The sequence below is a fragment of the Pinus tabuliformis genome, chromosome 1_1, assembly GCF_031772625.1.
Source record: "Pinus tabuliformis cultivar Carrire ecotype Pingquan chromosome 1_1, CPIR1, whole genome shotgun sequence".
In the NCBI taxonomy this organism is placed as follows: Eukaryota; Viridiplantae; Streptophyta; class Pinopsida; order Pinales; family Pinaceae; genus Pinus; species Pinus tabuliformis.
In genome coordinates this window covers 744,090,155-744,114,777 of record NC_142297.1, presented here as the reverse complement: position 1 = coordinate 744,114,777, position 24,623 = coordinate 744,090,155, and the positions used below count along the sequence as shown (strand labels likewise).

General features: G+C 39.2%; 1 protein-coding gene across 1 annotated transcript in view; it reads left to right on the top strand.

The window, feature by feature from the left end:
- LOC149216133 (Thioesterase superfamily protein) overlaps positions 1-21,206 on the top strand; it is a 64,241-nt gene extending 43,035 nt beyond the window's left edge. Inside the window, exons 2-3 of the mRNA XM_089392708.1 lie at positions 20,467-20,610; positions 20,711-21,206. Of these exons, the coding sequence (XP_089248834.1) occupies positions 20,467-20,610; positions 20,711-20,851 (285 nt within the window). The 3' untranslated portion in view covers positions 20,852-21,206. The remainder of the gene's footprint in view (positions 1-20,466; positions 20,611-20,710) is intronic.
- Positions 21,207-24,623: the final 3,417 nt, after the last annotated feature.

Below are 24,623 nucleotides of genomic sequence, written 5' to 3'. Positions count from 1 at the left end.
ATAAAAAAACATAGATTGATCATTGAACCATATCACATCAATCATCTAGAAATTATAATCGTCATCAACCATGTCCACAAGTTAGTAAAATACATATTACAACAGCAACATATTGAGTCTCATGAATCATGATTCATCAAATTCAATCTTAAAGTTTGAACTTCAAGCTTTCAAAATTGAAAATTCAATAACATTTATCATCATTGATCACCAAAGTTGTACTTGTAAGCTAAGTTTAACCATTACAAGAAGTAATATCTAAGATATTTCTAAGTCCTAACTTCTAACTGTTAACATGATATGAAATGTTATAAATTTATAAAATGAAACATGAATAATGAAATGAAATGAAACAACTTTAGTCTTTCACGAAGCATCATATTCATAATTCACAATCATTACCAATGAGTTATAATTGCCAAGGCCCAACTTCAAACTTCAAATTTTCATTGTCACAGTGATATATTGTTTACAAAAAATATCATTATGATATGAAAGAGTCAAGAGTCAAGAGTCAAGGACTCAAAACTCAATAGTTATGAAAACTAAAGTCTAATAGAAACTAAAAAAGACAAGTAAACTGTAAATCTACATGTGGCCCTTGCCACGAGAGTCTCCAGGAGTATAAGCAGGTCGTGGTGGTCTTCTAGGAGTCTCCTGCACAGACCGACGACCAGAACTAGAACCTCCACGTGAGGGTGTAGATGGAGGTGGCGACAGCAAAGGAACAAGACTTGGACCTCGAGCACTGCTACTGGATGGTGGAGGTGGAGGTGGAGGTGGCATGGCTGCTGCAGCTGCTTCATCTTCATCCCTTACAAGTTCCTCTTCCAGTTCTTCAATATGTACAATGCCATCCTCCAAATTGTCATCCTCTGGGTGATTGTCCCAAATTTTATATGTGGGATCCGCATAAGCCCGATCACAGTAATGACTCAACAACCTCAAGTTGTAGTGCACATAAACCAAGCTTTCTGCTTGGTTTTCATTGAGTCTGTTTCTTTTCACATTATGTATGTAGCTGTAGGTGCTCCAACACCTCTCTGCAGAAGAAGTATTTACAACCTGTGAAAGAACTTTTTTTGCCAATTTTGGCAAAAGTCCATGCCTGCCATATGTTTTCCACCATGTGAGAGTATCAAATCTATCTCTGTCGTCCATTGCATCGAAGTTACCATACAAACCAGTGCCACTGAAGTGTCTTCCTATTTCAAAGCACACAGCGGCACATTCCTCCCTGTCAGGTACCAACTTTTCTAATGCTTCCAAATATCCTCTAGTTACCTCTGGATCTAAATGGGGTTTGGTCCTAACCCCACCCCCTGCTGCAGGTTGGCCCAACCAAGATGTAGAGTAGTATTTTGGCGTAAGGATATACGCCAAGCAATGTAGTGGAAGATTAAGTCTATTCCACTGTTCACACACACAATCGTGAATCAGTTTGTACAAGTTGGGATCTCTGTTATGAACAATATCTTTTATTTCCCCCAACATGGTATGCATCTGCTCATACACCTCGCCAATCACTGGTTTGTCTGTGTCTGCAAACCGAATCATGTGATAAATAGGCTTGGTGAAATCCAATACTTGCCTCACACTTGTCCAAAACTGACCATCAAGAGCGGCTTCCTCCACCATTTCAAAACCTCCCCTGTCAGCTGCATTTGTAGCCCTTTCCTTTAATACCTGCCAATGTGGACTTGATACCATACTAGCCAATGCCTCTCTTACCTTCAAAAGGCCCCTGAAGGTGAGGTAATAGCTACCAAATTTGGTCTTCGCAATCTTCAACAACTCCAATCTCGAGTGACTGCGGAAAAGGCCATGGGTATTGCTATGATTTGTAATAAATTTTATCATTTGTTTGCCTTTCTTGTACAAATCACCAATCCATTGGTATTGTTCATTTTTGTTCTTGACAATACCATGCAACAGAAGGTTCAATGTGTGAACCAAACATCCAGACCAAAAGATGTTGGGGTATTTATCCTCAATAATTGCTCCCGCTGCCTTACAATTAGGAGCATTATCAGTGATGACTTGGATGACATTGTATGGCCCAATACGCTCAATCGTTTCAAGTAATGCTTCTGCAATGTTGATGGCGGTCTTGAACTTGTCTGAGTAATCATGTGCAGTTAGAAAGATGGGACCACTAACAGACACAGCAAGAACACTTATCAATGGCTTGCCTTTTACATTTGTCCATCCATCAGATACAATGGACACCCCATGGTCAGTCCAAGAACTTGTCATTCTATTCAAAGAATGTGATATTTTTGCTTTTTCATGATCAAGGCCAACAGTTCTTGCCTTGTCATACCCAGGGCTCTTGTATCCTTTAGGGGCATCATTTATGGCAGAAACCATTTCGTGCCAATAAGGTGAGCGAAGAACATTGAATGGTATCCCACATGCATAGAGAAACCTGTAAACCTTTGAATCCACATCATTCCTACACCCCTCATCAAGGAAATCTGATATGGTTCTACGCCTTAAAGATGATGACCCTGTACCTCCATATCCACTGCCTTGGGAGGATGCTGAAGGAGTTCTTTGTGATTGTGAGCTTGGTTCAAAGAAACCCCTTGATTTTTTTGATTTGTATTGGGCTTCCTCCTCTTCCCTTATGTATTTGGCTCTATCCGCTGCTGACACCGCTGTACTAGTTTAGATTCCTATTTGTTTGTCTCCATCCCATGGCCTTTTCCCGCAGAGGTGTCTTCTAGCACGGGTGTATGAACCTGTGTAATCAGTGTTGCAATGGGGGCAATGAAATTTAGTGGTTCCACCCCCTCTCCCTGTTTCAGCGCTGTTAACATATTTCCACAATGGGGTTTGGTCTTGTTTAGTTTTTTGAGGGTCATGTTCACCCTCCTCCAGCTCCTCCTCACCGGGGTTTTCACCAATTTGACTTTCTCCAACTTCTTCATCCCCCTCTTCAATTTGGCCCCTCCGTTTCCTACTCTCCAACACCATAATAACCATAAAAAGGACTAGGAAGAGGAAAATGCCAAGAAATATAGCTAGGTCCATGGTGTTTGATGTTTGTAGGGTTTTGATTCTTGAATCTGGAAATTAATTTAATTTATTGGGATTAATTAATTTAATTTAAATTCATGATTTTTAAACTCAATAAACTAAATTAAATTAACTAAATTACTATTTAACTAAATTAAACTAACTAAACTAACTAAATTACTAAGTTACTTACCTCTGCAGGCTTGCTCCTCGCTCCTCGGCACTTGCTCCTCGCTCCTCAGCACTTGCTCCTCGCTTCTCCTTGCTCCTTTTCCCTTGCTCTCCAACAAACTCAACTCAATGAAGTGATAATGAAATTTTTTTAGGCCCATTGGGCTTTTAAAACAATTTTTTTTTTTAAATTTAATTAATTAATTTATTTTTTTTAAGTCCGCTGATTTATTTATTTATTTATTTTCCCCACTGGATCGCTCCCGGCGCGGCTCGAAACGCTCCCGAAGCGATTTTTTAAAGCCCGGGAGCGATCAGGAGCGATCGCTCCCGGGCTTAAAAAATCGCTCCGGGAGCGACGGAGTGACCGCTCCCTACAGCGCTCCCGAAAATGGCAGGGAGCACAAATTTTTTTTCGGGAGAGCGCTCTTGAGCCGCTCTCGCCCGGAGCGCGATTCGGGAGCGGGTTCGAGGGGGGGGGGGCGCTCCCCCGCAACTATGCTGGTATCTATCCTGGGGATGGAGGACAAAGGATTCAAGGTGACATTCATCAATGGAAAGGTACGTGTGTGGAATAAAAATTTCAAAGATGCATTTACACTTGGCTTTAGGGTTGATAGCCTATATCAAGTTGGAGGAAGCCCATTGGGAGCTATGTCTTGCGACACATCACTTCAATCCGAATTATGGCACCAAAGGTTTGCTCATCTACATTATAAGGCTCTACCTGATGTGAGGAAGATGGTGACAGGTATGCCCGAATTTAAAGTAGAACATGAAGGTGTTTGTCAGGGGTGTGCCGAAGGAAAGCATACAAGGGGACCATTCCCCTCAAGTGATAGCAAGACTACTGACATATTGCAATTGGTTCATTCTGATCTATCTGGTGCGATGCCCGTGAACTCATTAGGAGGATATTTATATTATGCTATCTTTATGGATGATTTCTCTCGCAAGACTTGGATATATTTCTTGAAGAAGAAGGACGAAGTATTCTCATGGTTCCGTTCTTTCAAAGCTTTGGTCGAAAATCAAACCAGGAAGAAGATCAAAATATTGAGGACCGATAATGGAACCGAATATGAATCAAATGAGTTCAAAAATTATTGTAGAGAAGCTGGCATTAAGAGGGAGACTACTACTGCATATACTCCTAAGCAAAATGGTGTTGCTGAAAGGAAGAACCGTTCTATCGTAGAAGCCACTCGTGCCATGCTTCATGATCAAAGCCTTTCGAAGTTCTTATGGGCCGAAGCTGCAAACACCGCCGTGTATGTTCAAAATAGATGCCCTCATCAAGCGTTGGACTCCAAAACTCCCAAAGAAGTTTTCACCGGTAAGAAACCTGATGTTTCTCACTTTAGAATTTTTGGTAGTCCCGTATATTTTCATGTGCCGAAAGAAAAGAGAAGCAAATTGGATGCTTCTGGGAAGAAAGGAACATTTGTGGGCTATAGTGAAACTTCTAAGGCTTATAAAATCTATGTGCCCGGTCAAAGAGAAGTCGAGACAAGTCATGATGTCACCTTCGATGAGGATGCTTCCCTTGGGAAGATTAGAAACCTTCCTCTTCCAAGGAAGGACAAAGAAGTAGATTCAGGAAAGCAGGGAGAACCGTAGGATGAGCTAATGCCCAATGCTGAAGGACCAGTGGATCCCATTGATCCACCCCCTCATGAGCCCTCCTCAAAAAGGAGACCCTCATGGCTTAGGGAAACTCTCGAAGATGCCGAGAGACATATTGCACCTAGGGGGACATTTCGTGAAAGCAAGAAGCCGAATAGGTACCAAGGGTACTTAATTGTAATGAGCACCATTGTTCAATCTGAGCCTGGCACATTCGAAGAAGTTGTGAAGCACCAAGTTTGGAAGGATGCTATGAATGAAGAGTATGAGTTGATTATGAAGAATGATGTTTGGGATGTGGTCCCTAGACCCAAGGACAAATCCGTTGTCACCTCGAAATGGCTCTACAAGATCAAACATGGAGCTGATGGAAGTGCTGAAAAGTACAAGGCTAGATTTGTTGCTCGAGGCTTCTCTCAAAAGGAAGGTGGGGACTACGATGAAATATTTGCACCTGTTGCTCGATACACCACCATCCATTTGATTATAGCCCTTGCTGCCTCGCAAGGATGGAATCTACACTAGATGGATGTCAAGATTGCCTTCTTGCATGGTTCACTTAAGGAGGAAGTCTATGTAGAACAACCTAAGGGGTTCGAAGTTCAAGATCGTCAGACACATGTATGCAGGTTGAAGAAAGCCCTCTATGGGTTGAAGCAAGCTCCTTGAGCTTGGTATGAGAGGATTGATAACTATCTAGTGAAGTTGGGATTTACAAGAAGTGAAGTTGATCTGAACCTTTAATTTAAGGTTGAGAATGATAGACCTCTCATCTTGGTACTCTATGTGGACGATCTCTTTCTGACAGGTACAGACCCTCTTATTCATCAATGTAAGAGGGAGTTAGCTTCCAAATTTGAAATAAAGGACCTAGGACTGATGCATTATTTCCTAGGGTTGGAGGTCTGGCAAAAGCCAAGTGAGATTTTCTTTCTCAAGGAAAATATATTGTGAAGCTACTTGAAGGATTTGGGATGGTGGACTGCAAGTCCGTGACTACTCCGATGGAACTTAACTTCAAGAAGTTATTCGAAAACGCTGTTGGGCCCGATTTGGGAAATCCTTCTAAGTATCGTCAACTCGTGGGGGCCCGATGTTCTTGGTGAACTCTCGTTCGGACATATGTTTTGCAGTGAATACATTGAGTCGGTTTATGGTTGAGCCTCATCACATACATTGGATTGCTGCCAAGAATCTCTTGAGATATTTCTGGGGCACAATCACTTATAGACTGAGATACACTGTCAGGAATGTGAGGCTCCATGGTTACTTTGATGCAGACTGGGTTGGCAGTGTGGTGGATCATAAAAGCACATCTGGATGTTGTTTCTCTCTAGGTTCTGCTTCGATGTCATGGATGAGCAGGAAGCAGAAGTCGGTTGCCTTGAGCACTGCTGAGGCTGAATACATTGCTGCTAGTTTGGTGTCTTATGAAGCTGTTTGGTTGAGGAAGCTCTTTAGTGAGCTGTTTGGACATGTGCTGGATACCATCGTGATCTTTTGCGACAACCAGAGTGGGATTTGTCTTTCTGAGAATCCCGTGTTTCATGACCGCTCCAAGCATATTGATATCAGGTACCACTTTATCCGGGATATGGTACAACGGGGAGCAATAAGGCTCCAACACATTGGGACTGATGATCAGGTCGCCGATATTCTTACGAAGCCCCTGGGGAAGGTCAAATTCTTAACCTTCCGTGAACGACTTGGAGTCGTGGAGAGACCCTCTTATGAGGGTCCCGTATGAGATGGATGTTGAGCTCTAGGAGCTCCGGGGGGCTTGGGGTACTTCTTGGAGCGATGAGCGACCATAGGGTGAGTGGTTCACCTTCCCCTAATGGTGCGCGATGTACAAGGTGAGTGGTTCACCTTCCCCTATGATAACCCATGGTGACAAATGCAAAGGTTGAGTGGTTCACCTTCTCCTATGGCATATGAGCAGGATGAGTGGTTCAACTTCTCCTGCCAGCCCATCCTACCCATGCAGTCCGGGACTCATGGGAAGTACCTCTCATCTGGCCAATGAGTAGGGAAATGAGGATAGGGACCATAGTACTGACGCATTGTGTGCTACCATACTCCCTATGCTACGTTGTTGATATTGATTTGGGATCAATGGAAACTGACTTTGGGTCGGTTAAGAGGTACGATGCACTCTATTATTGGAGACTGACTTCGGGTCAGCGGAGAATGGCATGATACATTCTCGATCATTTCTTCTTTCTTCATGGTTCAACAGAGCAAAGCGGAGCAGAGTAGAGAGTGATGGTACAGATTGTCAGACAATTTGGTAGGTGAAGTTCTCCCTAGTTGAGAGGGAGTGTTAATTTTGGCAACTAGGGCCAAACTTCACCTTGGACAACTCATATGAGGCAACTAATATTTTTATTGGATTCCTCTCTTCGAGAGGTATAGGATTGATCTAAAGATCATCCCATTATGACATGTACAAATGGAATTATGAATTTATTTTGACTATGGACAAATTGTCAAGGTTGACCAACAAACTTATGTAGGCTCACAAGCACAACAATCACGTCTATTTATCCTCAACATTTGAATATAAATACAAGGTGCCTCCTCCTCATTTAGACACTTCACTCACTCACACATCTCTCTCTTCTTGATTGGGTACGGATTTCTGAGGCTTCTCTCTCTCCACACGTGCGAAGAAGAGACTGTTCTTTTGTTGTCCCTGTGTTGACTGAAAATTTTAGAACGCTGTTTTGACTAGCGTTGACCATATTTGACTGCAGTTTTGTGTAGGGTATTTCTGTTTGGGTAGGACGGAGTTCTGGGCACAAAACCCGAGGCTATTTGACCTCTGTTTGACTAGCGTTGACTGTGCTAGGGTTTGTTGCAACGTTGACTTTTGTTGACCAGATTTGATTGGCTTTTTCGGATTTTTTTGGGCTGATTTGACTAGCTGTTGGAGGCCGAGTTGACCAAGTTTGACCGAGCTATTTTGGAGGTCAAAATCCGCCTTGTTGACCAACGTTGACTCTCTAGTTAGGGCTTTATGTTTCTACTGTTTGACTAATCAGATTTCACTATGATTGGGCAAGTGAATATTGTATATTGTACTCTCCCTCTCTCTGCTAACTTTTGAAGAATTATAAGAAGAATTGATCAAGGGTTTCCCCACATTGGGGTTTCTCCTTCGCTGGTGCCATATCTTGTGTCCTCTTGTCTTGGCTTGTCTTCTACTGTTATTGTTTATGTTTTCTCTGCATCTTACTATCATGTTGATGTGATTGCTAAACTGGATATTGATATTGGACTAATAAAGAAATTGAAGTAAAATTGTTTTAAGCATAGAACATACAATTGTTATCCAAAAATTAACATCACCTCACCTAGGAGGTTAGTCTTTGACTCGAGTTTAGTGGGAGCTCCTCTGAGGCCTTAGGGTTTTAGGAAGGTGATCCATAAATTATCGCGGATATTCAGCTGGACAACTCACCACAACAGATCTATTAAAAAATACTAGAAAATTCGAAATCTATTCTATGAGGGTCTATTTCTCCTTAGATTTATGGATCTATTAATTACTGCTTATTTCGTATGCATGCAAATTATAATGATGTAGAAAATAGAGAACTAAATAGAACAATTACTCACAAACCGCAATAACACAAGATATGACCCGGAAAACCCTCTTGGGAGAAAACCTAGCTAGAAGGTGAGGTTGCTTCACTTTCTCTTTCTCTAAATAGAAATGGATGTAAGTACAAAGAAGTGAGATTTGTGGCCCATGGGTTGCTACAATGCACAAAGCTGTTTTCTCTCTCCTTATCCACTCTTGGCTACTTTGCTCATCTATGGAACAAAATGCAATCAAATAGAATGGAACTCCTTTTCCTCCTAGTAGACAGTTATAACACAACCCGATAGCCTACTAGACGCTAAGTTTGACTCCAACTCTTAATTGGAGTTATAATATTAGCTTTTCTAGATCCTTCTTCATCATGATCATATGGATAGCCCCTTTTCCATGAATAGTGGGGGTTGACTTGGCATCCTCTTGAATCATGGTGAGAAAAATAGGAAGGTCAACTTATGGGTGGCATAACTTTTTCATAATGACTTCGATTGAGGTGATTCTTGTGTCATAGGAAAGGTATTTTTTTGTATAGAATAGCACTAGGGGGTGTTGCACTCATGCGACAAAGTTTTAACCCTTCCCCCCCACCCAAAAAAAACATTGTTTGATGCCTCAAACCAGTGTTGACAATATTGGCGATATATCACCTATATTTGGAAATATCGCGATATTTTTGGGGAGCCGAAATGTCGCCGATAAAATATCGTGATATTTCCTAGATATCGCTGATATCTCACGAAAATATCGCGCAACGATAGTAAATATTGCAGGGCCATCTAACTCGCGCCTAGAAAAGAAAAGGGAAAAAACGATTTTTTTTTTGCTCATTTTGGTTTTCTGAGTGTTGGAGAAGGAAGGGGAGAGCGTTGTGGTAGTTGTCAAGGAGGAATTGAGGATCGAAGAGCCATTATCACCACCAACTACGAATTTTTTGTTGATCAAAGATTGAAGAACAGTGAGACAAACTTCATTTCTTCCATTAATAGGTATGTTCTTAAAAACCACTATGTTAATGATTTTTTCCATAGATTTAGGGTTATTCTTGCTTGCTTCTTTGCCTACCAACATTTTGCTTCTTCTTCTTTTTTCCATTTGCTATGATTTTCATGCCCATGAGCCAATGCAAGGGTTTTCTCCATATTTGGACAGCAAACTCCATTTCTTTTTTTAACTTTCAAATGCACCCTCTTATTGTCATTTTTCATTGAATTCACATTGCAAATAATGTAGCAAAAAAATTATTTTGTAAAATGAGGTGGTTATTACTTATTATTTTTTGTGTATGGGTGGAGTAACTTTAATCATTAATTCCAATTTTTTGTTTTTTTGGTGCCCTAGGTTTGAATTAGCTCACTACAAATATGCCAAAAGCCTTGGACCCATTTTGGGAGTATGGGGAGCTTGATGGTGGGACAAATCAAGCATATCTATCATGCAAATTGTGTGGGACCAGGATGACAGGAGGGGTTACGCGATTGAAATACCATCTGGCTAGACTCCCTGGACATGATGTTGGGCTTTGTACAATTTCTAGTCCAGAGCTTATACAAAAAGCTCTTGAAGCAATTGATGAAAAAGATAGAAAGAAGGAAGAGGCAGAAAGAAACAAGGCTGAACGAGCAGGTAGATATTTTGGGATACCTTCTTCTGATTTTGAGGCTGAGGGTAGTGGGAGGGGCTCGACAACATCACCTGCTAGTGCTAGTGTGATGTCATCATTTTTTGTTCCATGAATAGGACATGGAGCACAACCTTCCATAAAATCAATTGTTAAAAAGAAGAAGCAAGAAGCAGTTAGAGTTATGGGGAGGTGTCTTTTCTGGAGCGACTTACCTCTCAGCATCACCAAAACCAATCCATTTTGGCAGCGAATGTGTGATGCTATTGCTGTTGTGGGCCCAAGGTACAAAAGTGCTATAATGAGGAGTTGTGAGAGCCTGATGGTGGGACAAATCAAGCATATCTATCATGCAAATTGTGTGGGACCAGGATGACAGGAAGGGTTACGCGATTGAAATACCATCTAGCTAGACTCCCTGGACATGATGTTGGGCTTTGTACAATTTCTAGTCCGTAGCTTATACAAAAAGCTCTTGAAGCAATTGATGAAAAAGATAGAAAGAAGGAAGAGGCAGAAAGAAACAAGGCTGAACGTGCAGGTAGATATTTCGGGATACCTTCTTCTGATTTTGAGGCTAAGGGTAGTGGGAGGGGCTCGACAACATCACCTGCTAGTGCTAGTGTGAGGTCATATTTTTTTGTTCCACGAATAGGACATGGAGCACAATCTTCCATAAAATCAATTGTTAAAAAAAAGAAGCAAGAAGCAGTTAGAGTTATGGGGAGGTGTCTTTTCTGGAGCGACTTACCTCTCAGCATCACCAAAACCAATCCATTTTGGCAGTGAATGTGTGATTCTATTGCTGTTGTGGGCCCAAGGTAAAAAAGTGCTATAATGAGGAGTTGCGGGGGCCAATTCTTCAAGCAAAAAAGCAAGACATCAACTCTAGATTGGCGGAGTTGAAACAAACATGGGAAGTTTCTGGATGCACAATGATGTCTGATGGTTGGACAGATAGGAAGGGTAGGACCCTTCTAAATTTCTTGGTACATTGTCCTAAAGGTACCATGTTTATTAAATCAGTGGATGCATCAACACATATCAAAGATGCAACAATGATATGTGAGTTGTTAGATGGGTTCATTCGGGAGATTGGTGTGCAGAATGTGGTGCAAGTCATAATAGACAATGCAACTAATTATGTGTCTGCCAGTAGGATGCTTATGGAGAGGCACCACACATTGTTCTGGACTCCGTGTGCAGCACATTGTATCGATTTGCTGCTTGAGGATATGGGGAAACTCTCCTTCATAAAGGAGGTGATTGATATGGCTAGGAGCGTCCCCAAGTTTATTTATAACCATGCTTTTGTTCTTAGCCTCATGATGAGAGTACACTAGAAACAAGGAGTTGCGACGTCCCGCAATCACACATTTTTCCACCAATTTTATTACTCTTTAGTCTTTGCTTCAATGCCAGTTCGAGTTGAAGCAAATGTTTGTTTTTGATGAGTGCCGTGATTGTAGATACAGTAGGAGACAGGATGGGAGAACCATTGCAAAAATGGTGTACTTTGGCACGTTTTGGCAGGAAGTAGAAGAAGCATGCTCAGTTAGTGAACCTATAGTAAAGGTTCTGAGATTGGTAGATGGGGACAAGCCTGCAATGGCTTATTTGTATGAGGCCATGGATAGGGCCAAGGAGGCCATTCGTTCTTATTATGCAGACAAGGGTTCTGCTGGGCTTGATAGGCATATGATGTTATGGGATGTGATTGATAGTTAATGGAAAGGGATGCTTCATCGACCCATTCATGCAGCAACACTCTTCCTCAACCCCGCATTTTCATACAAATGTGCCTTTGATTTTGATGGCGAGGTGATGGAAGGGCTCCATTCCTATATTCAGAGGATGGTACCTGATCCTGAGCTTCGTAGCAAAATCAATCGCGAGATACAATTTTATCGGGATTGTGTTGGCCTATTTGGCTTTGATGATGCTATTAGGGAAAGGACCCTCTTCATGCCACGTAAGTGACAAGTCATCACTCATTAGAATTTTCAATTTAGAATTTCCTTATTTATAATTCTAGATTTTTAAAATTCAATTATGTAACTTTTATTTGAAAGTTTAATTATGTTTTAAGTTTTTGACTTTTTTATTTCTTTATTTTGTTGTAGATATTTGGTGGCGAAGCTATGGTGCAAGGGCACCAAATTTGCAGAAATTGGCCATAAGAATCCTGAGTCAAACATGTAGCTCTTCAGGGTGTGAGCGCAATTGGAGTGTATTTGAGAAAATACACTCAAAAAAGCGCAACAGGTATAACTTTGAGCTTCAGCCTTCAGTTGAGCAATTACATTTATTGTATTTAAATTTTTTAAATTTATGACCCTCAAGTGTCAAGAGTCAAGACTCATTAGTTTTTTTGACACTATTACAAGTTAGAGTTCGCACACCTCAATGATTTAGTGTATGTGCATTCCCATATCCGACTTCGAGTGAAGCAAATAGAAGCACCAATGGATCCAGATGCCATTTCCTTCGACAATATTGATGTATTGTCTCAATGGAGGGTGGAGTCTGAGGTGCCCATCTTGGAGGAGTCACCTTCATGGTTAGAGCCAGATGATCCATTAGAATAGGGGCAACAAGAGGAGGAGGACTCAGAGGAGGAGCAACACAAGGAAGAGGAGTAGGAGGCAGCGGAGGAGTAGGGGACTGTGGGAGCATCAACATCAACACCATCTGCTATAGATATAGGAGAGCACAACTCCATACCTAGCACTCATTATTTGACATTAGGTGCAAGGGCAGGGCCAGGGCCTTCTACTACTAGGGGCAGGCTTGGCAAACAACCCATAATGTTTTCCCGTAAAAGGGGGAGAGGGCAATGATTTCAGATAGATAACTGCTAGTTTTATTTGTTTTGCTACATATAACTCACGATGATGAGATACTTTTATATATGTGATGCTATTTTGTATTGGTTCTCCATATTTGAGTTCTTGATTGGACAATTATCAGGGATCAACAGGATTTGGTATCGCCTTTGATGTATCATTCCTATTTGACATCATATATATCAGTGCTTTCTTTATATTTATGTGCCAATGTGTTTATTTCATGTTGTTATTGCTTTATATGTTTAAAAATCTGAAAAAAATGATATATATATATATATATATATATATATATATATATATATATATATATAATGCATTTTTTATGCTTGTCGATATTTTCGCCTTTATTTCTGATAAGATGTTTTCTTGACCCTCGCCGATATTTTTCTGATACTGATATTATCAACGCTGGTATTAGTAGCAGTGAGTCGAGTTACAAGAGCAGTAAGTCGAGTTACATGAACTAGGGAAGTAACAACAAGGAGGCCGAGTTACAACCACAGGGAAAGGAGCAGCAGGAGGGTCGAGTTACAACAACAGGAGGGCTGAGTTACAACACCAGGAGGATAGCAGCAAGGAGGCTACGTTCTAGCAGCAAGGAGAGTAGCAGTAGCGCAAAGCAAGGAGAGTAACAACAACGCAGAGCAGGGGGAGTAACAACAACATAGGGACTGCGTAGTCATTGGAGTGAGATTTGTTGGGGCAACATTATCCGGGAATTTTGGAGCTGGGGAGCTGGGAGATCATTTGGAGGGCCATTTGAGGAGGATTGTTGGAGTTGGGAGTGCAGAGATTGACAAGATCAATCACAACAACAAAATTCGTATTTGGAGGAGGGCCAAGCTGTGAAGGGTCAATTTTTGAAGGTTAGAACCAAGTGAAACCTTTTCTAGGTTTTTATGGGCTTTGGGCAAGGATCACAATCCCAAATTCCTAGAATTTTATGGGCACTCTAGAGTGGGAAAATCAGGGGGCGAAGTCAGGCAGTAGTGCAGTTTTGGAGCAACAACGCAATTTTCTGGAGGAGCTGGTTATTGCAGCCGTTGGGCTTTCTTGTACTCATCACCTGATGCTTGTAGCTTGCCTTGTGCAAGCCCAGGTGCACTTCCCCAACTCATTGTACCACAACAGATATTATTAATAAAAAAATTGACCATTTGGGGATTTGTAGAAATTTCTGGCTCATGTGTATTTGTTTCTAAAAATTTATGTGTTGCTATCTTTGCATGTCTTTGTTATCATTGTAAAATTTCCTTTAGGAACATTACACAAAAGAAGGCCTATATCTAAGTTGCAGGAAACGTAGGGCAAGGGGGTGTTTTTGTACAGAAACGAGTACGAAACGCTGAAACCCGTGTGGTACGGCCCTGAAACGCGTTTCAGGCCGTACTGCCACGTTTCACGACACTGAAATGTGGCCAGTAAGGCTTGAAACGCGTTTCAGGGCCGTACGAATCATGTTTCAGCGTTTTACTTGTGTGTTTTTTTTATTAAATTTGTTTTGTAATTTATTTTTAGGTTATCCTAGTGACTTCTAGTTGCTTCTAGATGCCTGTCTAAAGTTATAAAAGTGAACTTTTGCCCTAGTTTTGATATGCAGTTCATCAGGAAGTTTGAGGCATATGTAGTTCATGGTAATGTTAAATTCTTAAAGTAAAAGTGATATTCTCCTTTATTTTTCATTTTCATCCTTTTACTTAAATTTTTAACATTACCATGAAATGACTCAGGATGTTTGAGAGTGGTTTCGCCCTCATTGGATTTCATATGGAGAAAGTAGAATTTTAGATCTCACTCAAAATCTAGCAGACTTATCTGTTTTTCAGGATTTCAAAATTGGGGGGATTGCAATGTTTCCATTGGATTTTATCATGTACTAGGGTATGGAACTTGTATTTAATCAAGAGAACCAAGCCCTCTATGCAGGGGAGACTCCCAATAATCAAGAGCATGTAGGATACTAGGGTATGAAACTTGTATTTAATCAAGAGCACTAAGGTCGTTCGACTATGTAGGAGGAGACTCCCAATCAAGCACGAGACAAGAAATTAGAAATTTCTCGTGGCTGATTTTGGATATTTCTATTTTCATTATGTGATCATTCATGAGTAAATGTGATGTAAATTTAGAGACTTATAGTTTATGCATTGACAATTGACAATTTTATCATAATGTAATAAATTAGAATGTATCATATATGCTTTATGATTGCGCATATTTCTTAAATGTCCTAATATATATATATATATATATTCGCGTTTCCCCGTTTCCAAAATTTGGGGAGGTCGCGTTTCGGAAACTCGTACCTGTTTCCCCATTTCGTGCAACCTTGGCCTATATTAGTAGTGTTTTGTGAAATATTTCACTATGAAGGTTGAACAACAATTATCAAGTAGCCTACATACAATGCTTTTGTGGAGGACTAGCACATCTATTGAAGTAATCAAGATTATGGAGAAGACCTTCTGTGTTTGGCAGTTAGATTTTGTGGAAGAAAAAGGCCTGGAACAGGCCTAAAGATAACCCCTATCTTTAGTTAAGAGCATTATCATTACAGGAATTTTGGGGTCTAAAATGGGCGTCCTAAGAAATATGTACAACCAAAATAAACTTTATAAGAACCAATAAGATTCATGATGATGATGTCAACCATGGGGGATGATTCACCATTTTTGGAGTAAAAAAGTAAAAAGACAGAAAAATAAAAAATAATAAAACTATTTTTTCAACTCGTATTTTCAACTTATCTCCTTAATGTTTTACTCAAATTTCAAGTGGGGGTACTTCTTGGATGCAAAATTTATTTCCTTATCCAAAGAGTACCCATGTTGCATACTTTCGATGGACCCTACTACACAAAAAATGAGAAATACATGAAAAAACATGATTGCAATAACATTTTTCATATATTTCTCATTTTTCGTGTAGCAGGGTCCATCGAAAGTTTGTAGCATGGGTACTCTTTGGATGATGAATCAAATTCTGCATCCAATGAGTGTTCCCACTCGAAATGTGAGTAAACCCATAGGGATATAAGTTGAAAATACTAGTTGAAAAAGTAGTTTTTATTTTTTCCTTCTAAAATTTGATGATGTAATCTAATCTTATTTTATTATTTCCATTATTATTTTATAATTTCTTTAGGAGGCCCATTTTAGACCTCAAAATTCCCCTAATGAGGAGGTCTACTCCGTGCATAAGAGAAAATTGTTCGAGAAAATATTCTCCTGTACTTAAGTTTGAAACAGTGGAAACTTGTATATCCCTCTGTGGGGGCTCATATACCTCTAAGCTCATATATCAATCAGAACCTATTGTCTTTGATCAAGTCCACTATGACTAAAGGTCCAAATCTAAAATATGAAGTTATTCAAGATTGTGATCTATGGTCAATTATGGCAGTTCAAGTTCATATCCTTGAGGTATAGGTCGAAGTTTGGAAGAAAAGTCTGAATTGTTAATAGCCCATGACTCCTTTGAAGTATCTCGTATAGGAATTGAAAAGTCCCAATGCCTGAAGATCTCCAGATTTGTGAACGCAGAAGCTGTTAAATAACGTGGAAGCTAGTATACTGCTTCAAAGGAAATCCTGAGAATAAAGTTCGAGCTTATCAAAGGAAGAACCAAAATTCTTTGAAGTCTCCACTGCATTATGATTTGTAGAAACTTGAAAACAATATCTGACAAGATAAGCATCTCTTAAAGCTCGATGACATATATACAATTGACTATGAAAGTATGTTACAGAAGCAGAGGGTAAGGCATATAGCCTGATTTATCATCCAATGCAAGATCAACACTGAACAGTGAAGGATAAGTCTTAAATAGCATACATCCTAGAAAATATTGCAGCAGGGTATTGAGGCCAATGATTCAGTCAAACTCACGTAGTTTGATTACATACAAGAGTGCTTGACATTCTCAAGCCAAGTCTTGCATGAACATAAGCAAAAGGTGTATTGTTGGTACGAGACCAAAAGACTAAGGAAGAAATTGAAATCCTCACTAAAAATTAGAAGCCAAGACTTTGTGGTAACAGAAGGACGATTTACATCAATGAAGGAGCCAAGACAAAGCAAGCAACCTAAAGAAATTTCTGTGGCTGAAGGTTTGAAGCATCTTTACTGGAGAAAGTTGTTATATGACAAATGTTAAAGGATTGGATCTTTGCAAGAAGGGTTAAGGTAGGTCAAAACATGTATTTATAATTCTTGTTCTTTTCATAGTTATCTTGCTAACTGTGTTACATATAATGCTGAGCTTTCTAGTACGTGCTAATGATTGTGTGCTCCCTTTGAAAGATTGTGTTGTATTATGAAAAATATCTAAGTAGATATGTTAGAAATATTTGAGATAGCACTAGGGTTTTGTAGTTGATCCTTTTGCATGCTTGTAGAATTTTCAATTCCTAACATATCAGAGTTTGAAGATCTTAAGAATCTAGGGTTTGTAGAACTCATAGTTTGTGAAGAATTTCCGAATTTAGGGTTTGTAGACCCTAACATAGTTTGGATCAAGAAGAACCCTGAGAACAAAATCCTATCTAATCATGTCCACTATTAAAAATAGATCTAACACTTGTTGTTTAATACGAGAACAAGGTTGGTGAAGAGGTCCAAGCTTAAGAGGGAGCTAATCATTCTCAAAAGATGAAAGGAAGAAGTAGAAGAACGCGACAAAGCATGAAGATGAAAGAAGAAGGGAACAATTTGAAGCTTGCAACAAAGAAGTTGATTAGAGAGTAAGGAGTTGAAGAGTTTTGATGTTGTTGTACTAGTAGTTGATTGGTTCGTTTTAGGAACACATTGATTTATGATTGAAAGCTAAAGAGCATGAAGCAGAACTTTGTTGTAATATGAAGATAGACCATACAAAGGAATGTTGACCTCAGAGGGAGCAAGCAACAAGAATTTGACATGAAGAATCCCACACCTTGACTAGAGGCTATTGTGATTTGGCAACTCTGATAATGATGGGATATGGTTTGGCTCCTTGAAAGGACATATTGCAGAAATATGTGAAGAGGCTGGAAAGATAGCAGTTGAGATAACCTGTTTGATGTTATTGTACTAGCAGTTGTTTGATTCAATGGGGGATCACATGGATTGAGTGGATAGCATTGATGATGGCTTGGAAGAGCACGAGGGTAGAATTCTGTTATGTAAGAAAGAAGGTATGTGCTAGCAGCTATGAGGAATTTTGGCTCCTTGAGGATGATAGATGAACCATTTGATGACAAAGTTGCGTAAATATTGTCCAGATCCAGGGAGGTTGAAATTCGATATGATGTGACGCTGTTAGGAGCCGAGAAACCCTGCAAGCTACTACTAAGATATCCACGGAAGAACAAGTTGCTGATGAATGAGACAAGTTGAAGCTTGTGGTTATGTCTCTCTGGTTGAGAGGGAGTAAGTAACTCCTCCCTGGTTGAGAGGGAGCAATGGTGGACACTTTATTCTCCATGTGTTATGCACTAGGTCAGGACTAACAGTCGTAAGTCTAGTGAAGGCACTGGTAGGGAGAATGGAGGATTGGATAATCATCTGGGACCAATACTTCTTGAGGATTGGGAATCCAAGATAGGAGTAGTCCCGAGGACCAATACTCTTTGAGGATAGGGCAGGGTATCCAAGATAAGAGCAATCTTGAGGAGGACCAATATTCTTTGAGGAGTAGGAATCCAAGTTAAGAATAGTCCTGTAAGGACATACTTGGTGAACATCCAGATGGGGTATGTTCCTTGAGAGGTAGTCGTGGTGGTGTCCAAATATATGCCTCCTAGTGTTGTGCTTTGATCTAGTGGAGAGATAGAGCTTGTCAGTCAAGGCCTTGCCATTTTGTAATTAAAAATGCTAGTTATGATGCTGCTTGATGATGCTTATCAATATGGATCCTTTCTTATAGAAGTTCTCAACTTGAGAGTATCCTGATAAGTCATTATGAATACCTCCGTAGTTAGGAGGGACTGTTGAAATTGTAACTAGGTTCAGTCTTCATAATTAATGTATTTTTATCAATATGTATTTCTTGTGAGAACAAAAAAAAATTCAGAAGGGCATGTTCTTCGTGACCCTATAAAAAGAAAGAAAAAATTGAATTTTGTAAATGTTATTTATTCCTCCATGTTGCCAAGTCGGCCCTCCTAGAGTTCATGTTGGCCTACCCAATGGACATGACCCTTCACATATGGAAACAACTATAAATTGGCATGTATCCTCAATCATTTGGCAAGCAATTCATTGGTCTTCTGTGGTGAGTTATGAGCTATATATGTGAGTCATCTGAGGCAGTTTCCTGTGGCAGTGATACGAATTTCCTGTGGTGCATATTCTGAGATCAGGTTCGTTGAACTTCAACCTTGAGGTTCGAATTTTGGTGAACCTTAAAAGAATTTTTGAGGTTTGGCGAATTTCATCGAACCTCATAGCCATTGTCCAAGTCCATAGATCAAAACTCGTGAGTGTCACAACTCAAGCTTGTAATCTATCCTTGCAGTTTCCCTGTCCATGATAGTACTTTTTATGTTTATTGATGTCTATTTCTTACTATTATATCCTATATTTAATTAAAGTCAATAAATGTATATAAATAGAAAATGCATATAGGCGAACCTAATGGCGAACCTCATCAAAAAATTTGAGCTCCAACCGAACCTAATCATTGCCGAATCTGATCTCGAACCTGAACCATGTGACTTAGTCTGAGATTAATGTGAAGTTCCTGTAGTCTATACTCTGAGACAGATGCGAGTTTTTCTGTGGCATATGATCTGAGACAAATGCGAGTTACCTTCTGTGTATAATGCGAGATACCTGTGACACTTTTTTTGTGAATTTCCTGTGAATGATGTGAAGTTACCTATGCAACATTTCTGTGGCTGATGCGAGTTCCCTATGCTATATATTTTGTGATTGATGCAAGTCTTTTGTGGTACATCTTCAGTGGTTTCCTGAGATACATTTTCAATGGTTAATGCAAACTTCAAAGGCATATATTGATGTCATGCTCCCACATCTTATTTTTTTGTAGATCATGTCGATATTTAGTGCTGTCAGGGTAAATTTGCGGGTATATTTTTCTTATCAGAGCTTTAAAATGATGTCTTTTTGTGGATAGAGGCTAAGTGGTAATATTATACAAAATAGCTAGTATTCATGTACTGTTTATTTCATAGGTAGATCCACATCATAAGTAATTAGAGAAATATGAAAATAAAAGAAAATGTCATGTATGCAGTAAGTTATGACGAAGAATGAAATATTCGTGACTGCATCTGTTTCTCTCTTCTCCTTCCTATAATCTGATGTCTGTATTCTGCATGAAATTTGAATTCCAACACTGCCATAGGTAGGCATGCATGACATTGATTTACTCCTTAAAGGTCATCTGTTGGTGAGAGTATCTTTTGTGTTCTGTGCCAGCATTTGGTCACCAGTCCAATTCCCATACATGCACATAACTTCCACTGACATTGGTACATAGACTCTAATATGATAGGTGGGTACACTTAAATGGCTAAATTAGGGCATCAACCTTCCAGAGAGTTTAGTTAACAACATTTCCCTTTGATTTTACAGAACTCTGGAAATTTTCTGCATGGAGGAGCTATTGCTGCATTTGTTGATATTATAGGGTCTGCAGCAATTTTCACCACAGGAGCGAAAACGTCAGGTGTTTCTGTTGAAATCAATGTCTCTTACCTTGATGCTGCAAAGTTGGGGGTATATCTTGAACATCCCTTTATGTTATGGATATCTGAGTCTCTTAAGTTTAGCAGCTTGTACCTTATGCTAGTGTTAAATTTTCTTTTCTCCAATCCAGGAAGAGATTGAAATAGAAGCCAAGGTTCTTCGAGTTGGGAAGGCAATTGCCTTTGTTACTGTTGACTTAAGGAAAAAGACTGGACAACTGGTTGCTCAGGGTCGTCACACGAAGTACCTTGCCGTGACAAGTAAACTGTGATTTTTTAATATTTACAAATTTGAGTTTTTCACAGGAGAATTCCATTATCTTGAAAACCATGACAGAAAAATTACATCATGTTTCTGACAACATTGGAGTCATTTCAAAGCTTGCTAAGGTGCAATGACTGTCTCCAAGGGCTTAAAATTTGTTTTGGTCTTGTTAACTATTTTGTTTTGTAAAATTTGTTCAACATTTGCATTAATTGTATCACACTATAACCCTTTGGGCTACTTCGACAATTATGCTTTAGGTTTCAAAAAATTAAGTGGGGAGAAATTATGATGTTATTGGTACAAACTATAAGAACTTTGATGCCACTTTCAATAAAAACAAATTTGTAGATTGCCACCCATTTTTGACAAGAAATATCTGGGATCTGCCAAGAATTTGTCTATAGATTAATGTATGTTTGTTGCAACTTGTGTTGCAAAATTCTTCGATTTTTTTTATTTTTCCTTAGTTTTTCAGGTTGCTGAATTTTCTGAGTTTTCAGAGCTGAGTTTATTCCTGCTAAGTTTCACTGATTCTTATACCTCTCCTTTTTCCGATTTTTCTGATTCCTGAGTTGTATTAGAAGTTTCAAATATACTCCAACAATGATATTAAAAATTAAGATATTTCTTGCTTTAATTTTGATTTGCTAACTCAGGTTTGTGTTGAGATTATTAATATATGAAGGTTGTTTGTAAGTCATTGTGATAATTTTTGTGAAAGGTAGATGAATAAAATTTATAGTCAAAGAATTCTTATAATAAAGGTAGCTTGATCTATGAGTCAACCCCTAAGAAACTTCAGAGGGATTAAGAGGTACAGAAGAAGAGGATGGAGATGGGGTAAAGATAATGCATTTGGTGAAAATTTTGAGGATTACACAAACCCTTTCTTTATAGATGTTCCTGTTCAGAAGAAATTGGTCACAAATCCGTAATAACACTTTCATTGGTGACACGGAGTTTCGTGATGGGGAAGTCTCCAATCATGTTAGTATTTTGTTTTATCAAGATTTGCTCAGAGTTTTGGTCTTTGATGCACAAAAGAAAGGCTCATGCAACTATGTATTTTGACACGTTGTGTGAAAGGTGATAGATAAGAGTTCCTACTGTCCAACATATTGTGGGGGTAAATAGTTATTCCTCAGCAAGCCCCAAGAATGTTAGAACTTAAAAAATCTGGAGCACCAAGTTGAAAAATGAGGCAGCTTCACAATTGTAGGCTCGAAATTGAAGTCACCTGAGATGCAAAAGGACATTTTGGTGAAAAATAGCTCTATCAACATTGCAGCTGGATTCAAGGGGAAGAGAACAGGCTACCAGTTTGGAAAGAATGGAAAAGATTTTAAGCAATAGTTATAAAATTTCAGGGATAGTTTATAAGGGATGTGCTGAGAAGTTAGAACCCATAAAAGTTTATAAGGGATGTGCTGAGAAGTTAGAACCCATAAAATTGTAAAGATGGCTCCCATAATGTCTGAAGAAGACAAACAAACAGGTGAAGTAGGCATTCAGCAGACAGCTTTGAGCTGCTTTCTAGTTCACCTTTAAAGAGAAGCAAACGATTGAATGGGTATTTCCTTGATAGCTTAAGGAACAGGAAAATTATCTCGCTATTATGAGTCATTGCAGGCATGATGAGTTATATGTTTTTAGGAAATTCGCCCCTTTCCATTTGAAGCTATAGTGTGTCAAATGAACATCCACATTATGACTACCATTATTGAAATGTGGTAAACATGCGTTCCAAGCCTCTTATTTTGCTGGAATTTTGACTCTTATCCGAGTGGTAGAGAAATTTGAATTGTTAAAAAAAGTTTACAAGGCCCAGCTATTCCTTATTTGTTACATACATAAAGTCCACTTTCAGTCAGATCTATTTATGTTAGGGATATGAAAATGTGCGTGCCAAATTGTGTATAATTTATTGAATTGAAGACTCTAAAACATTAATTTGTCTGTCATTTTAATGTATCTTCCAAGTGTTTATTTTGATTTTCCTATGTCCGTTTGGTACTAGAGTCGGATATATTTCTTTTCCATTTTAAATAATCTGTAGAAATTACAAGGATCTCTGGTTGCTGAATTCTGATACAAGGATCTTTCTACATTTGGCTGGATAAATAACCGGGGTGTCTTTTCCCTTTCTTTTTCTATATAACCAAGTACCTCACCTTCTAGCTTGTAGGCAAGAATATGATATTCTTCGGGGTTCAATGTCATCTAATAACAGGACTTGAAGCCATTACAACAATACATTCGATATGAGCTCAACATGTCATTTGTGGGAATTGAATCTGAGTGGGGAGGAGAACAATTCTTCCCAACCACTTGAGATGAATCCAATTGGCACATATGCCTTCTATCTATGATAATAAACTTGTATTTTGGATTGTTCTTGTGAGTTGCTTTCTGAGCACAATGTGATTTGCAGTAAGTGCTCAGATTCCAGATGTCATTTACAGACTTGGTTTTTCAGGCCATATCTTTTCCCAGGAAGAGCTATCTCAGTGGCAATATGATATTTTTTCTTAAATGTTTTAGTCAAGTTAGATTTTGAGACATTTAAATTATAACATCCTCGAAGCTAGTACCAATGGAGGCTGCCCAACAACTCTTTTTTAAAGTAAAAATGCTCATGCACATACTTTTTATTATTAGTAGTAACATGGAAGCATTTCTTCAAAAGTAAGAAAGAAAAAGAGCTGTTTCATTTTCATTCTTCTGCAAGTAGATGTGACAGGTTCTTGTGAACTTTCATTCTAAATCCCCACGTCCCCAATCTCGTCCCTGCCAAAATTTGAACGTTTCCAGAGCATTCCAAATCCCTGAAACTCTGAAACTTGTGGGATGGGTCATTTTTTTGGGGAATGGATCCCTGTGTAACATAGGTTCAAAATTTAGGGATATTTTGAGTATCTCAAAAGTTAGTCTAAATTCAGCATTATGTCCTAGAAAGTTTCAAGCTCACAAGAACGTGTCACATATACTTAATAGAAGAATGAAAGCTTCCAAGAACCTGCCACATATGCTTCATAGTTTCAACCCATTGGCTACAATAAAATGAGGACAACCGTGTTAGACAGAGGTGTATCAAGGATGCAAGGGTTGACGGAAAGCTTTAGAAAATCATGGGTTCTTAAAGGGTGTTCAATCATCATGTATGGTTGGACAAATATTCAACAAAGCCCTGTTGAGAATTCAATAGGGCAATGAATAGGTTAATTCTCTTAACTTGATAACTGTTTGTGTTACCTTTTACTTATTAGCTTTGTTCGTTATTATTCTAATGTGCAATACATCAAACAACTACCAAAACAATAAGTACGGTGACACAGTATATAGGCTGCAAGCTAGGGCCAAAACCCCTCCTCTTGAGGGGAAAACCTGTAAATATCTTCTTATCTTTCAGATCTTTCAATTGACGAATACCATGACCTAGACTCAGACAAATACCCTCCAAGATCAAGTTTACCACGACCTTCTGCTGCAATATCTTCGACCTCTTAGTAGATCCGAAATTCTACTCCCTAGTAATTGATGCAACTGCTGCTGCTTCTCTAGGAGACTTCGATCTCCCTCTAATAACCTTCCTCTTGATTTCGCTTGCCTTGACTTGAGTCCTAGGGCTAGTAAGATGCCCTAAGAGACCTTCACTTGCCTTCCCTTCTCTTTTGCTTCCAAAATCGAACCCAAGAAGATACCAATGCAGAAAACCTAACTTCGATCTTCCCAGAAAGATAGATAAGACCCGAACACTTCGAATTCTTCGACTTCCT